The sequence below is a fragment of the Gavialis gangeticus genome, unplaced genomic scaffold, assembly GCF_001723915.1.
Source record: "Gavialis gangeticus isolate Ggan-Ray unplaced genomic scaffold, GavGan_comp1, whole genome shotgun sequence".
Taxonomy (NCBI): domain Eukaryota; kingdom Metazoa; phylum Chordata; order Crocodylia; family Gavialidae; genus Gavialis; species Gavialis gangeticus.
Genome location: NW_017729009.1, coordinates 10,848,748 through 10,861,309, shown reverse-complemented (window position 1 = coordinate 10,861,309; position 12,562 = coordinate 10,848,748). Strand labels below are relative to the sequence as shown.

The following is a 12,562-nucleotide window of genomic DNA, read 5'->3' as shown; positions in this document are numbered from 1 at the left end:
GAACACCCTTCTTGTCAACACGATGGCAGAAAGGGATCTTGGAGTCATTGTTGACTCCAGGAAGAACATGAGCCACCAATGTGAGGAAGCCACACCTTGTGCATCTACATATGCATCACAGGCAGGTCCAGGGAGGTGATCCTTTGTCTGTATGTGGTATTGGTCAGGCCACAATTGGAGTACTGCGTCCAGTTCTGGGCGCTGCACTTCAGGAGGGATGTGGCTAGGATTGAGAGGGTCCAGAGTAGGGCCACTCGCATGGTCAAGGGGCAGCGGGGCAGGCCCTACAAAGAGAGGCTAAAGGGCCTGAACCTATTCAGCCTACACAAGAGAAGGCTGAGAGGAGATCTGGTGGCTGTTTACAAACTCACCAGGGGGGGCCAACGAGAATTGGGGGAGGCTCTGTTCCCCTGGGCACCAGCCAGGATTACTAGGAATAACGGCCACAAACGTTAGAAGGTTCAGGCTGGACATCAGGAGATGTTACTTTACAGTCAGAGCTGCCAGGCTCTGGAATGGGCTCCCAAATGAGGTGGTGCTCTCTCCTACCTTGGGAGTCTTCAAGAGGAGGCTGGACAGATATTTGGCTGGGGTGGTATGACTGCTGCACCTGTTCCTGCCCGGGGAAGGGGGTCGAACCTGATGATCTGTTTAGGTCCCTTCTGGCCCTAAGAACTATGAAACTATGAAAGCCCCTCCCATAGGAACATAGCAGTGAAAGGGGTCTCTTAGATGGTTGGGACCAGCCCCCTGCTGTCTCAGCAGCATCCTATTATAATCCTGTTCAGGAAATATAACCATAAAAGGGTTAGGCTGAAACTGGCCTGTTTTCATTGGGGTTTTATTTCTTACTCAAAGGTCAATAATTGGCTCTTCGTTAGGATAGAGGAACATGTGGCATTTTATAGACACATGTAACAAAACTAATTATTATATATCTATTTATCGCTACATAAATGTACACACACGTGTATATATATTAAGGGTACACCAATAAAGTTTTTCTTGGCTGATACTGATAGCCAGTTATTAACCAGCCATATCAGCTGATGCTGATCTGATAACCAATTTACTTTAAAATGCAAATCATTTTAAAGTAAATATTGACATAAACCTTTGGTTTGCTTTTTTTTGGTGCGCTCCTGTGTCACATGTATCAGCATCCTGGTGCTTAAAAATGGCGACAGCCTGCTTAAATTAAAATTTGTTGAATGATCTTTAATTCAAGCCTGGCCACCATTTTTAAGCGTGGGGATGTTTTTAAGCAGAGCTGAGCCGAGCCAAGTAAGGGCAGATGCAGGCTGCCTGCTGTAGGCCTGGGGCTTTCTGCTCTGCTGCCTTTGAATTGCAAGTCTGCAAGGGGGAACCTGCTGTTTCCCAAGGGAACCCAGGCATCCGGGGGCCCTGGCCCCGCAGGGCAGTGGGAACCCAGGTGTCCAGGGCCCTGGCCAGGAGGCATAATTATTGGCAAACATTATTGGCTTCGATGGCCAAAAAAAGTAGATAATATAATTTCCTCTCTTATTGGTGCCAATTCCTTCTACAAGCCCCCTAGTTATCCCTGGGATTTAGACACTCGAGGCTCTACTACATGTGATATGCTGACCAGATCTGATCCCTGCTCCTGTTCTCTGTTGCAAACTCCTAGCTGATAGTAGCAAAATGAGAGATGTGAAGAGATTGAAACCTGAGGCTATGAGCTAGGGCCATGAGTTCTAATCCTGGTTCTGGCAGTGACTCTGGCCTTGGTCCAACCATTTAACTTCTGTTCCTTTCCTTGGGTGTAAAAAAAAAAATATATAACTTGCATGTGTGGCAGAGTGGCTCTGTGAGAAGGAATTACTTAACTGTTTTAAATGTTCCATATTGTGTCCATGGGAGTGTCATGTGCTCCTTTATTAACTGGCGCTTGGGTGAGATCAATCTGAACTGAAGAGGAGCAAGTAACAGAAGCCATGATTAGATTCCTCTGGACCTGGGAATATCTAATGCAATCTGTGGATCCAGTGGGGTGGCTGGTTTGGAAATGCTAGAGCAGTGCGCGAGACGCTGGTGTGCTGCCAGCTGGCTTGTGAGTTCTTGTTCTCTGTGGTGCGTTGGCCTCATGGCTGCTTTGTGTGGGAATCCTGATTTCTAGCCCCAGAGTGTTAATGTGGCCAGGGACTGAACTCTTCTGGCAGACACTGATGGAGCAATTTAGTTTCTAAAAGCTGCCTTTGGTGTTTTCCTTTTCTCAGCACCGCCCCCCAGGTGATGGGCTCCAGCTCTCCAGCTCAGCAGGCAGAAAATGAAGCCAAAGCCAGTTCCTCCATCACCATTGACGAGTCGGAGCCTGTCACCAACATCCAGATCCGGCTCGCAGATGGTGGGCGGTTGGTCCAGAAATTTAACCACAGCCACAGGTACATGGGCAACAGGAAACCCAGGTTACTAACTGGGAAAGCCTGAATGACACTACAAACTGCTGGAGCAGATGGTAAAATCCTGGCTCACCTGCTAAGGGGAGCTCTGGGGACTGGTCTGTAGAGGTGAATAAGAGCAAAATTACTGCGGGGTTTTCAGGTCATTTTTACTGTTTGGTAGGTGAGAATGTTTTCCAAACAGTGAAGGCTGTTAGAATTGGTGATAGCTCATCTGGACACCTCAGTGTTACTCTTGTAACCTTTAGTGCCACTTCTGTTTTATCTTCAAGTACAACTCTTTAAGCAGATACAAGTCTAGGAGAAGGATGGAATTGCAGCCTGGGTTGAAAGGCTTTATTTTCACCTGTAGCTGATGTAAAGCAGCCTCCTTAGCTAGGTGCAGAGGTGTAACCCTTGGCCCTGTGCTGTCATAGCTCCCCTGCTCCTTGCATCTCCGTGGAAACCGGCAGCAGCAACGCGGACAGGGGCTGCTGGGAAATGGAGTCCGGCTGCTATCCGGATCTGCCATTTTAACCACCCCGGTATAGCACCTTCCATCCTAAGGACTCCAAAGCACTTTACGGACTGTGTGTGCAGGGTTAGCTTTACCCACCGGGGCATTCAGACACATTAGCGATTTGCAGGTGTAAGCCCTGTTAGTACAGCTGCTTAAGCAGATGCAAGTCTAGGACAGACATGCAAAGGATGGAATTGCAGCCTGTGTTGAAGGGCTTTATCTTCACCCATAGTCTGTGTAAAGCAGCATGCTAGGTGCAGAGGTGTAAAGCAGCAGCATTTACCTAAGAGTGGCCGTGTCCTGTTGTCACGGGATTGTTCAGGAAGTTGAGAGTAAGGTTGGGATTTTTCCCCTATGCGGGTGCAGGGGTGAAGTAACCGGGTCTCCCTTATGTGTTTGGTCCCCTCAACAGGATCCGTGACATCCGGCTCTTCATAGTAGATGCCCGGCCAGCAATGGCAGCCACCAGCTTTGTTCTCATGACCACCTTCCCAAACAAAGAGCTGACTGATGAGAACCAGACCCTGAAGGAAGCCAACCTGCTCAATGCCGTCATTGTCCAGCGATTAATATAACAGGCTCGCCTCTCCTCCTGTGCCCACCTGCTGAGTGGCGGCACATCTCCTCCTAGCTCTGGGGTCTTAGGTCTTGGCTGGACTGTTTTCTCTTTAGTTGCATTTCCCCTGTTTTTGTGATGATCAGTGGACTTTCAAATAAACACGAAACAAACCATTTTGAAAGGAGCCGCAGCCTATTGTGCCAGAAACTCCCCTGCTGGAGTCCTTAGGTTGGCTTTGGTGGATCGCGTCATCGTGCTTGGTAGAGGGGAGGGAGGGAAGGAGAGAGGCAGCTCCTAGGAAGCAAATTCCATACTGAGACCTGCTTCCTTCTCCCAGGTTCCCAGTGGTTCCAGGCCTGTGACAGCAGCGCTCGCAGGCAGCAGTTGGCTTGTTTCTTTTTAGGGGTTAAAGCTTGGGTTTAAGCTGCAAGGACTGTGGTTTTCTCAGCCAGTCAGAGGTAAAGCTCTGACTCCCTCTTCCTGCTTTACAAGGCTCGGGTGGATGTTCCTCTCAGAGTCCAACCTGGGCACTCTCATCTCCCTCCATTAGCAAGGCTGTCTGTCTGTCTCTAGTTCTGACTTGGTGTGTGAGGAGGGTGCCTCATTCCTTTGAGAGAGACAGCCTGCTCCTTGTTTTTTCCCCAGAAAGCTCCGTCTTCTGTTAACAAAGTAAAGGGAAGGACAAGGCTGCAAAGACGGATATACCTGATCTGAATGGGGAGAGATTTTTGTTTTAATAAGAATTCTTTTTTAACTGAGCCATGGAGATGCTGGAAATTATGTGGGTTTCAAAGCCAAGACTGCAGGGGAGAGGCTACCCCACGGTTTGCTTTCTCGTGTTTGTTGAGGACCAATGGAAGTGCCCGCAGGGACTCTTCCCTGGGCTGCTTTCACTGTTTGCATTTAGGGCTCGGGGCTCTATATATATTTTTTTCTTTGAAGTCTTGTGGGTGAATTCAGTGTTCTTAGAAATGGGGGTTTCTGGCACTGCCTCGATTCAAGAGCAAGGCCTGCAGGTTTTCCATCTCGTGTTCTGCCAGCGCAGCTTGCATCTGGCTTGCAGGTCCTTGTTGTCTCAGCTCGGGGCTTATCCTGGTGGCTGTGCTGAATTTTGTAGGCTTTTTAACATTAGCTGTGTAGGTGCCACGCTGAGACCAGCAGTATTGTTTTGACTGTGAGAGTCCAGAGGGCGAGCAGTCAGATCACTAGCACATACCTCCATTCTCCTGTCTCAGTTGCGCTTGAGCCTCCAAGCTTGTGCGCAGGAATGCCACCTCCTCGGGGCTTCCACGTTCTCTCTCCTTCCCTTTGGTACTTGAAATGAGCAGAGAACAAAGGCCAGGCTCCCTGCTTTGGGGAGGGGGCAGCGGGTCCACCAAGTCCACGGAGACAGGTGCCTCCACACAGTGTAGGCAGAGGAGCCAGACCCCAGGCCTCAGCAAGGGCATTTCTGAGAGCCGTCACTCCCGGGATTGAACTAACAGCATTTTTCATCACTAAGTGGATACACGATGTGCGTAACGGCAAACGTTGTAAATTATTGTGAAAGTGACCATTAAAAACCAAAAGAAATGGAGGACGGTGTTGTCTGACCCTTTCTGACGTGACCCGTGAGATGGCTTGCTGCTGCTGCTGCTGCCCTGGCCTCTGGGCTTTGGGCGCCTTGTGGGCTCCCTCCCTGCTAACCCGCCCTTAAGCCAAATTGAGCATTGCTTCATTGGCACATGGCCTGATTTATGGAGTTGGTGCTTGCCTTGGTTGGATGATGTGGGTTAGAAGGGGTTTCATACAGCAGATGGAGGGAGCAGTGTGATCCAGCTCTGAGAAGAGCTGGAGAGCAGATTTTTCCCCAGGGTTTTGGTGTACAGCTGTGCACAAGGACATTTATGGTAAAGTGGTTTATGAACAGAGAACTTGGCTCTTGCACTGGCTGCCCTGGGTAGGGCCTGGTTGGACCGCCACCAAACTGCTACCACCTCACGTTGCACTTAACTGATAGAAAAGTGCATTTGCAGGCATTGTTCCCGAGCTGCAGAAAGAATGAGACTTCCGGAGTGGGGCTAGAGGAAATGTCAAGCAATTTAATGGGCCGGGAGGACAAATGATTTGTCTTCCTTTTCCTCTCTGCTAATTTGTTTTGCTTGACAAGGAAATGGGTGGAAAGCAAGCTTTTGTGGTGGGGCTCTGACTGGACAGATGGAATGAGGCAGCGGAGCCAGAGTTAGGTGGAAGCTGACAGCTTCTACATCTGGGCAGTGGTTCAAGCTGTCCTTGTGGTTGTGGGTACTGGTTCTAGGCCAGTACAAAACTTTCACAAGCAGCTATTTGACCCAGGGTGCTTTGATGTCCCATCCTCGTGTTGGGGAGAGAGGGAGGTATGGATTTGAGCCCCCTTCTCTCACTGCTGGTTTTGCACTCCTGGAGCAGCTTCTGCTCATCATGAAAAGGTGATGCCCAGTGTCACCCAGTCTGCCAGAGGGTGACACTGCCACAGAGCTTCCCCCCAGGCCCATCTCCGTCATTGTGCTGTTGCAGGTATGCAGCTATGTTGGTGGCCTATCTCTCTAAGCACATGCCTTTGTGAAGCCTGGTGATTTGACCTGTGTCCCGGATTACCCTTTCCTCCTTCTCCAGCTTTCGTTAGAAGTAATCCTTATGTCCCACAGCTTCTCCAGCTCTCGACTACTCAGCTGGGCACAGGCAGGGTTTTCCTGAGCAGAGGAGTGAAAAGTGGGTTGAGGTGTATGCTCATTAACTACTGTTCTGCCCACAGCCAGCATGGGAGGTGTTGTCGGCTGTTCTCAGTGTCATTGATATTGTCCTAGTAGGGGTTTTATTGATGTGTTGTCGGTGTTGAAGTCTCAAGAACTGTGTTGACAAAGTCTCAGCCAGGAGATTCCAGCACCGATCTGGTCTTAGACAATGACCACAGGCTTGGTTTCATGGCAAAGATTTGGCCAGACCTGCAAGCACAGACCTAACACGTTTTGGCCTGACAAGTACATCAGACCGGGAGTTAAGGCATTTGTACCTGTGACAAGGTAGTCAGCACAACACCACGCAGGCTTCCCCAGGCCACTACAAAGGTCCCCTGATTTCCAATGCTCCTTTTATACAACGATCAAAACAAATGGCATGTTGCAGTCCACCTGTGCCTTGAATATCTCAAAATATCCTGACTCATGGGCTTTTTTCACGTTCTGACCTGGGTGTTCGCATTCCAGCCTCATCTTCCTGGTATTGGATTGTGCTACACCTTGTATCACCATCTTCCCCTCCCAGCTTTTGGTAGGAGTGCACATCTGGCCCACGTGCCAGGTTTTGTCTGTGTGAGGAGCTTGTGCGTTGGTCAGGTTGGCTGATCAAGCCTAGGCTGATTAATGCATAGCAGAGCTGTTATGTGAGCAGTATATATATCGATCAGTGCTCCAGTGAGGCCTACAAGGAGTTAACTGGGCATCAAGTACCTGCAATTTTCCTGCAGGAAGCTTGGCTTCTTTGACAGAGCAAACAAATATTAGCCAGGAGTAAGAAAGAAGTTGCCCTTCTGTTGGAGGGAGTGAAACTGGGCAGAGGGCCCACTTCTCAAGCAGGGCAGGCAAGCTTGAAAGGGTGGAAGCAACCGTGTCCTAACACACACAAGCCTTGACTGCTTCTCGCAGGGGAGGCAGTTCTCCCCACACCTCCCTCTGCTCCGATGCCTGCTAATTAGTGTAATAAACCTTCTCTCTGTTCCCCTTCCCTGGTGTGTCCATTCAGTGTCTTGGTTTGTGCTGCTCTGCGTAGGCTAAGTTGTTGCTCTTCGGCTGGATTTCTGCGTAAGAAAATAATCTATGCTGCGCTGATAAAAGGGGAGAGCCAAGTTCCTGTTGTCTTCTCATTTCCTTTCAAAATGCCTTTTGCTTTCGGGGCTTGGAGTGCCAGCTTTTCTCCTCTCTCTCGTTGCTTCAAGTAGCTGGTTCCCCTCTCTCCCCCTGCTCCCACACGGTTTCTGCCTCTGTTTCTCATGTGGAACCTGTCCTGGCCTGTGTTTTAGCAGGGGCCCCCTCTCACACATTCGCATTGGCTTTTTGAGTGTCTTTGTAGACTACTTGAGCTTTGCTCTCAAGGGCTGAGCCTGCCAGGTAGTGCAGTTGCATCCACGGGGGGAGCAGGTTGGCCTCTAGCCCTACCCAGCTCCAAGCACCCTTTGTGGTTGGCATCTCCGTCTGAGCATTTCCATGTCCTTGCTGAGTGTTCCCACGGGGGTGGGCTCTTGTTCCCTTCCTCCTGCCGCTGCCCCCTCCAGCTCACTTTGTTATTCCTCCTCTCTCTTTCTAATTGCTGCACGTGTCCTTGCAGCTGAGGTCCAATTCTCCTTCTGCCCCTCCCCAAGCAGGTTGTCATCCCTAAAGACAGGGTATGTGCCATGTCTGAAGGCTGCAGCTGGATTTAATCGTGCACCCATTTCCCACACGGCCACTGACACCTGTGTTGCCTGTGGGATGCCCAACACTGTTGTTGGCCATCGCACTGAATTTGTGGGCAGCTGCAGCCACCCATTCATGCTGCAGTTAGGCTGGCAATTGCATGTGCACAATTAAGAGTGTGGCCTTTCCATCCACCTGGCTGCTAACAAAATGGCTTCTCCAACATGGGTGACAGCACGTGTCCGAGTTCTTCCATTTACTTTAAGAAGGGGAAAAGCCCAAGCAGAGCTGGCTTGTACAGGGGGTGGGCTGGGGTCTGGTCCTTGCTCAAGTAGGTCACGCACATGGCAAAGCTGGTGGCATGAGTTCCTGGGGAAGGCATTTACTGTGACGGTGAATCGCTCTGGGCGCTGGCAGCATGTGCTCGCAAATGAGGCTGTCCCGTGCAGTGACTGCGCTCCCATCTCCACAGTGGAGCATGCCCTGCTGCTTCTCCCACTCCTCACCTGTTAAGAAACCCACCCATTTCCATTAATGGCCTGCCGCTGTGGCGAGGAGCCCCTGGCCATCTTTGGAGTGCTTGGGTTGTGCGGTGAGCAGGTGTCATTCATCCCCAGGGGTCCCGTGGCTCCAGGCTTGGGGAGTGACTGGGTTCCTGTGCTGTATTGGTGCCCCTGTGTCTCCTGTGAGTTGAGAGATGCTGCTTTGTTGGCACTGCTTGGAACAGTTTCAGTACCATGTTCTGGAGCCTGGATCCACCCTGGGACCTGGTAGGGGCTTTCTCACCTTGGCCTTGCAATGTCGTGCTATGTGAGGATGCTGTGTTGCATGTCTGCAGGGGAAGGGGGGCCTTGGCATTTGCTGTTGTAGCCAGTGAATCATCTGGAGTGGGGTCTTCCCATTTCTCCTTAGACTGCAGCGCAGAGCCATCTTGCAGAAGCGGTTGTGCAGTCAGAGGAGTGTCATTGCAGCTGTGCCGATTCTCTCCTCCCTTCCCCCTGCTTCAGGCTTCTCTCTTGTTCTGCGATGAGCTGTTGCTGGCATCATTTCTCCCTGGATCTGTTGCCGCTGGCTTTCTGCTCTGAGCATTTTCGGCCTGATTCCAAGCCTTCACGCCTAACACTGTTTACAAGCACCAAGTGCTTCTAGGAGTCTAGCACTGAAGTGCATGGCTCAGGGCTGTTGGCGCTGTCTGCTAAACTTGTACCTGCTTGGGACATCCTGTCAAAGCTGAGCTGACAGGCTCCAGCCATCACCTGCTGCATCATCCATCATGATGTCCTGTCTGGTGAGTTATGCAGTCATGCAGCTAGCAGAAAGCACCTTGGAGAGACCTAACTGGAGAGAGAGCAAAGCTGTCCTGTGTCGGAGGGGAATTAGCCAGGCAACTACAAACTCAGGGCTGAGAATGCCTGGGTATGAGAGGTCCACGTGCCATACGTGCCCAGCAAGGGCAGCCTGCTGTGCCCAGACAGCTGAGGGACATCAAGTGCATGGACAGTGAAGTGCTGAGAGCCCTATCCTAAGGCCTGCTTTGTGCTAGCCAAAATTGTCCAGCCAGGAGGGTGGAAAATGGAGTAGCTGAGAGAAACCTATCCCTTAACAGATGTTTATTCTGGCTTCATTTTCCTCCCCTGCCGTTAGGGAAGTGTTGTGTGCGATTATAAAAGGATCTGTGTGGAAATGCACAGGTGCCTGGAACTGCTCTGGAGGCAGTCCAGTTTGTGTGGTATTAATTATCCAAGCTGCCAGGAAGATGTTGATGGAAAGAAAGTCACTCTGCAGCAGTGAATTGCCCTGCAGAAGTCCAGGGACTTTGGATTCCCTCTGGCCAGCGTGGGCCAGTCAGGGAAGGATGCTGTCATGTAAATGGCATCCATGCAGTCCCCACAGACATAGAGCAGTGCAGGCTCCCTGGGAGGGTGAACATCTCCGTAGACCGCAAGCAATCTGGGAAGAGACCACGGAAACTGCTTGTGACTGATATGAGTAACCACCTTCCTTCTGACCCAGCGCTAGATGCACACCCAGTTTCTGGAGCTCTGGCTTAGAACATCTGTCTTAGAAAGGAGTTTGGATGCCAATCAAAGTAGCCCAGGCCAGGAGGGTTTGGCTGGTGGACCCCCTCATCTCTTCCCTGGTACAGAGACATCTTGGCCATGAATGAGCTTTCTCCAGCTTTCCTGGCCCCGTGCATTGTTGCTACCTCTAGCAGCACTTGGGGGCGGTGGAGGCTGTGCCATGGATACATTTACGTTCAGACCTGAACTGTCGAGCAGGCCACGGGACAGCCATCGTGTAGCAGTTCCTATGGGGCTGGCACTGCAGAGAGAGGTCCCTTCCCAGTCTGGGGCTTGTTCCACTCATGCCAACCCATGATTCACAGTGGGGACAGAGGAGAGCCTCAGGAGCCAAGGCGGGGAACGCTAGCCAGGCAATTTCCTGGAGTTGAGTTGTTTTTGCATGTCAGAGAGGCAGGTCCAGAGGCTTTTCCCCGAAGAGGCTGCTCTTGGCCAACACTGCTGGCTTGTTGCTGATATGCACTAGAAGCAAGAGATCTCTGGACAGCAGAGGAGCGTGCAGACTTGAGCTGGGCTGGACTGATTCCAGGTCTGTGCAACACGCTTCTTCCCTAGGAAGCACAAACGAACCCTTGACAGCCTCTCGGCACGGCCACAGTGCTGAACCGTGGAGCAGGGCAGCCTCTGCTTGCTCACTTTCTTCCCCCACAGTAACTCTCTGCAAGTGTTCCTGTGCTTCCAGAAGGGCAGGAGAAGGCAGAGATGTCCGAGCTACCCCAGGAAGGAGCTCCCACCGGGAAGACAGCAGTACAGGGACAGGTAAGAGCAGCTTCTTTCTCACAGGTCTCAGCTGGGTCAAACCACCATGGGGCAAGGTGAGGTTTTAAGGGTCTCTGTAGTCTTTGTGACCCAGACCTGAGAGCTCATATTGAGAAGGAGGCTCTGGTTTCTGATTGCTGGTGGCATTCAAACCATCCAGGCACTGGGAGACCATTACCCCTTGTTCTGCCTGCCAGAAGCCTTGAAAGCAGCAGGGAGCTGAAGGGAAACAGGCTTGTCCGTAACTTTGGGCCAAAAGGAAAGTCTCCCTGGTTGTAAATGTGGAGCCGGTGCATTGTTAAATGCATGTGTGTTCTGGTAGTCAGGCAACCATCCTGCCAGATAGCCAGTACCTATAAATAAAAGGTGTCTGGTTTTGCACTTGGGTGAGCAGCAGGAAGTAAGCAAGTGCCATAAGCAGCGAGAAGCCAATGGTTTGTGCAGGACCCCTGCACTTGCAGTTTCTAGAGAGGAAACCTTAGCACCTATGTGCTCTATAGTGCTGTTAGGAGCTGGGTGTGGCCTGTATGCGGCTTGTGCTCCATGGATGGGCTGCTGCTGGCTACAGCAAGGGAGGCCCCTTGTAAGCGTTGGAGCCAAGTGACTTGGCAAGACTGCTGGTGAACCCCGTCTCTAGGCGTGAGTTCTGCCTATGAACTCCCACCAGGCTGCTTGTAGGAAGCCCAGCCAGCCAGGCTAGACACTCTGTTCCTCTCATGTCCATCTGCGGGTTCGTCTGCTGACACCTCCTGAAGCTGAGCCCCCTGGTGTGCTCTCTGCCGGGCAGTGCAGAGGCTGTGAGAACAGGATGTGGCTCTGTGTGTGCGGGAAGTTTGGTTACTGGACATGCCACATCCACGTGTATCTTCAAAGACCCAATCCTGATGCTTCATTCTGGGTCCATGAACTGATTCATTCTGCAGTCTGGTTTGGGAGGCACAAAACTCAGTGAAACTGCAGCTGGCTCCACTGCAGGCATTTGACGTCCATCGTGCTGCCCCTCCTCTGAGCTGCTCCCTGCCTTGTTCTGATGACAGACTCGGAGCTGCGGCTCTCATTGCTATTTTCCTGGTTCAACAGTGACCTTTTAAGGCTACTGCCTTGCAGTTCATGTTTCAGCTAATCATGATGCCTTGGGTCCTGCTCTGCAGAGAGGAAGTGGAGAGGAAAAGAGGTTCTCAGAACAGATGGGTAGATAACCGTAGGATGTTAGTGCTGGTTTCTGAAGATTTTAACTCCCAGGACTGCAGCCCCAAGCTCTGGCCGTGAGAGGTGAATTGTCCCCCCATTTCTGAGAGGAGTTGCCCAACAGCATACAGGTAAAGCAGAAACCCATTTAACAGCAGCCTTAGGGGAGGGCCCCCGAGAAGGAGGTTGGAGGAGTGGAGGCACCTGCTGCAGGAGTACACAGGGCTGGTGAGCTGGCCTCTCATCCTCTGCAGTGAATGAGCTGGTCTGTCCTGGCATCCAGCACCCTGATTGCATCCTGCTCTGCAGGGGACTGGCCCCTCCTGGCATGCATGGTTCCTGGGACCACTGCCCCAGCCGAGCAGAGTGTTCCTATGGGATAGAAGAGTCCATAGTGCAGGACAGGCCAGGATACTGCCTGGTCTGGGACACTGTAGCCTGGGTCCTTTGCTTCTCATGGCTGGGGCATGGAGGCCCCACTCTGTTTCAGAAACAGAGTAAATCAGACATGCTGCTGCTCACATCTGCATCAGGTCAGGGCAGGAGGGGGTTCCTGGCTGCCATCGTGCCCTGCTCCTCTGGGCCAAAGCACCAGGTGCAGCTGTGGCTTTATAGCAGGCCGGACAGGGCGGCTGACACCTGGGCCC

General features: G+C 51.7%; 2 protein-coding genes across 5 annotated transcripts in view; both read left to right on the top strand.

Annotated features, from left to right (window-relative positions):
* NSFL1C (NSFL1 cofactor) overlaps positions 1 to 5,054 on the top strand; it is an 18,026-nt gene extending 12,972 nt beyond the window's left edge. The window contains exons 8-9 of the mRNA XM_019510037.1: positions 2,238 to 2,402; positions 3,332 to 5,054. Of these exons, the coding sequence (XP_019365582.1) occupies positions 2,238 to 2,402; positions 3,332 to 3,494 (328 nt within the window). The 3' untranslated portion in view covers positions 3,495 to 5,054. The remainder of the gene's footprint in view (positions 1 to 2,237; positions 2,403 to 3,331) is intronic.
* Positions 5,055 to 5,532: 478 nt separating this feature from the next.
* LOC109292549 (sodium-dependent lysophosphatidylcholine symporter 1-like) overlaps positions 5,533 to 12,562 on the top strand; it is a 22,050-nt gene continuing 15,020 nt past the window's right edge. For 3 of the 4 annotated variants that reach the window (XM_019510034.1, XM_019510032.1, XM_019510035.1), the window contains exon 1: positions 5,533 to 10,727. In XM_019510034.1, the coding sequence (XP_019365579.1) occupies positions 10,671 to 10,727 (57 nt within the window). In that variant the 5' untranslated portion in view covers positions 5,533 to 10,670. Of the gene's footprint in view, positions 12,047 to 12,562 lie in introns of all 4 variants that reach the window. The other variant, XM_019510033.1, reaches the window with a different exon arrangement.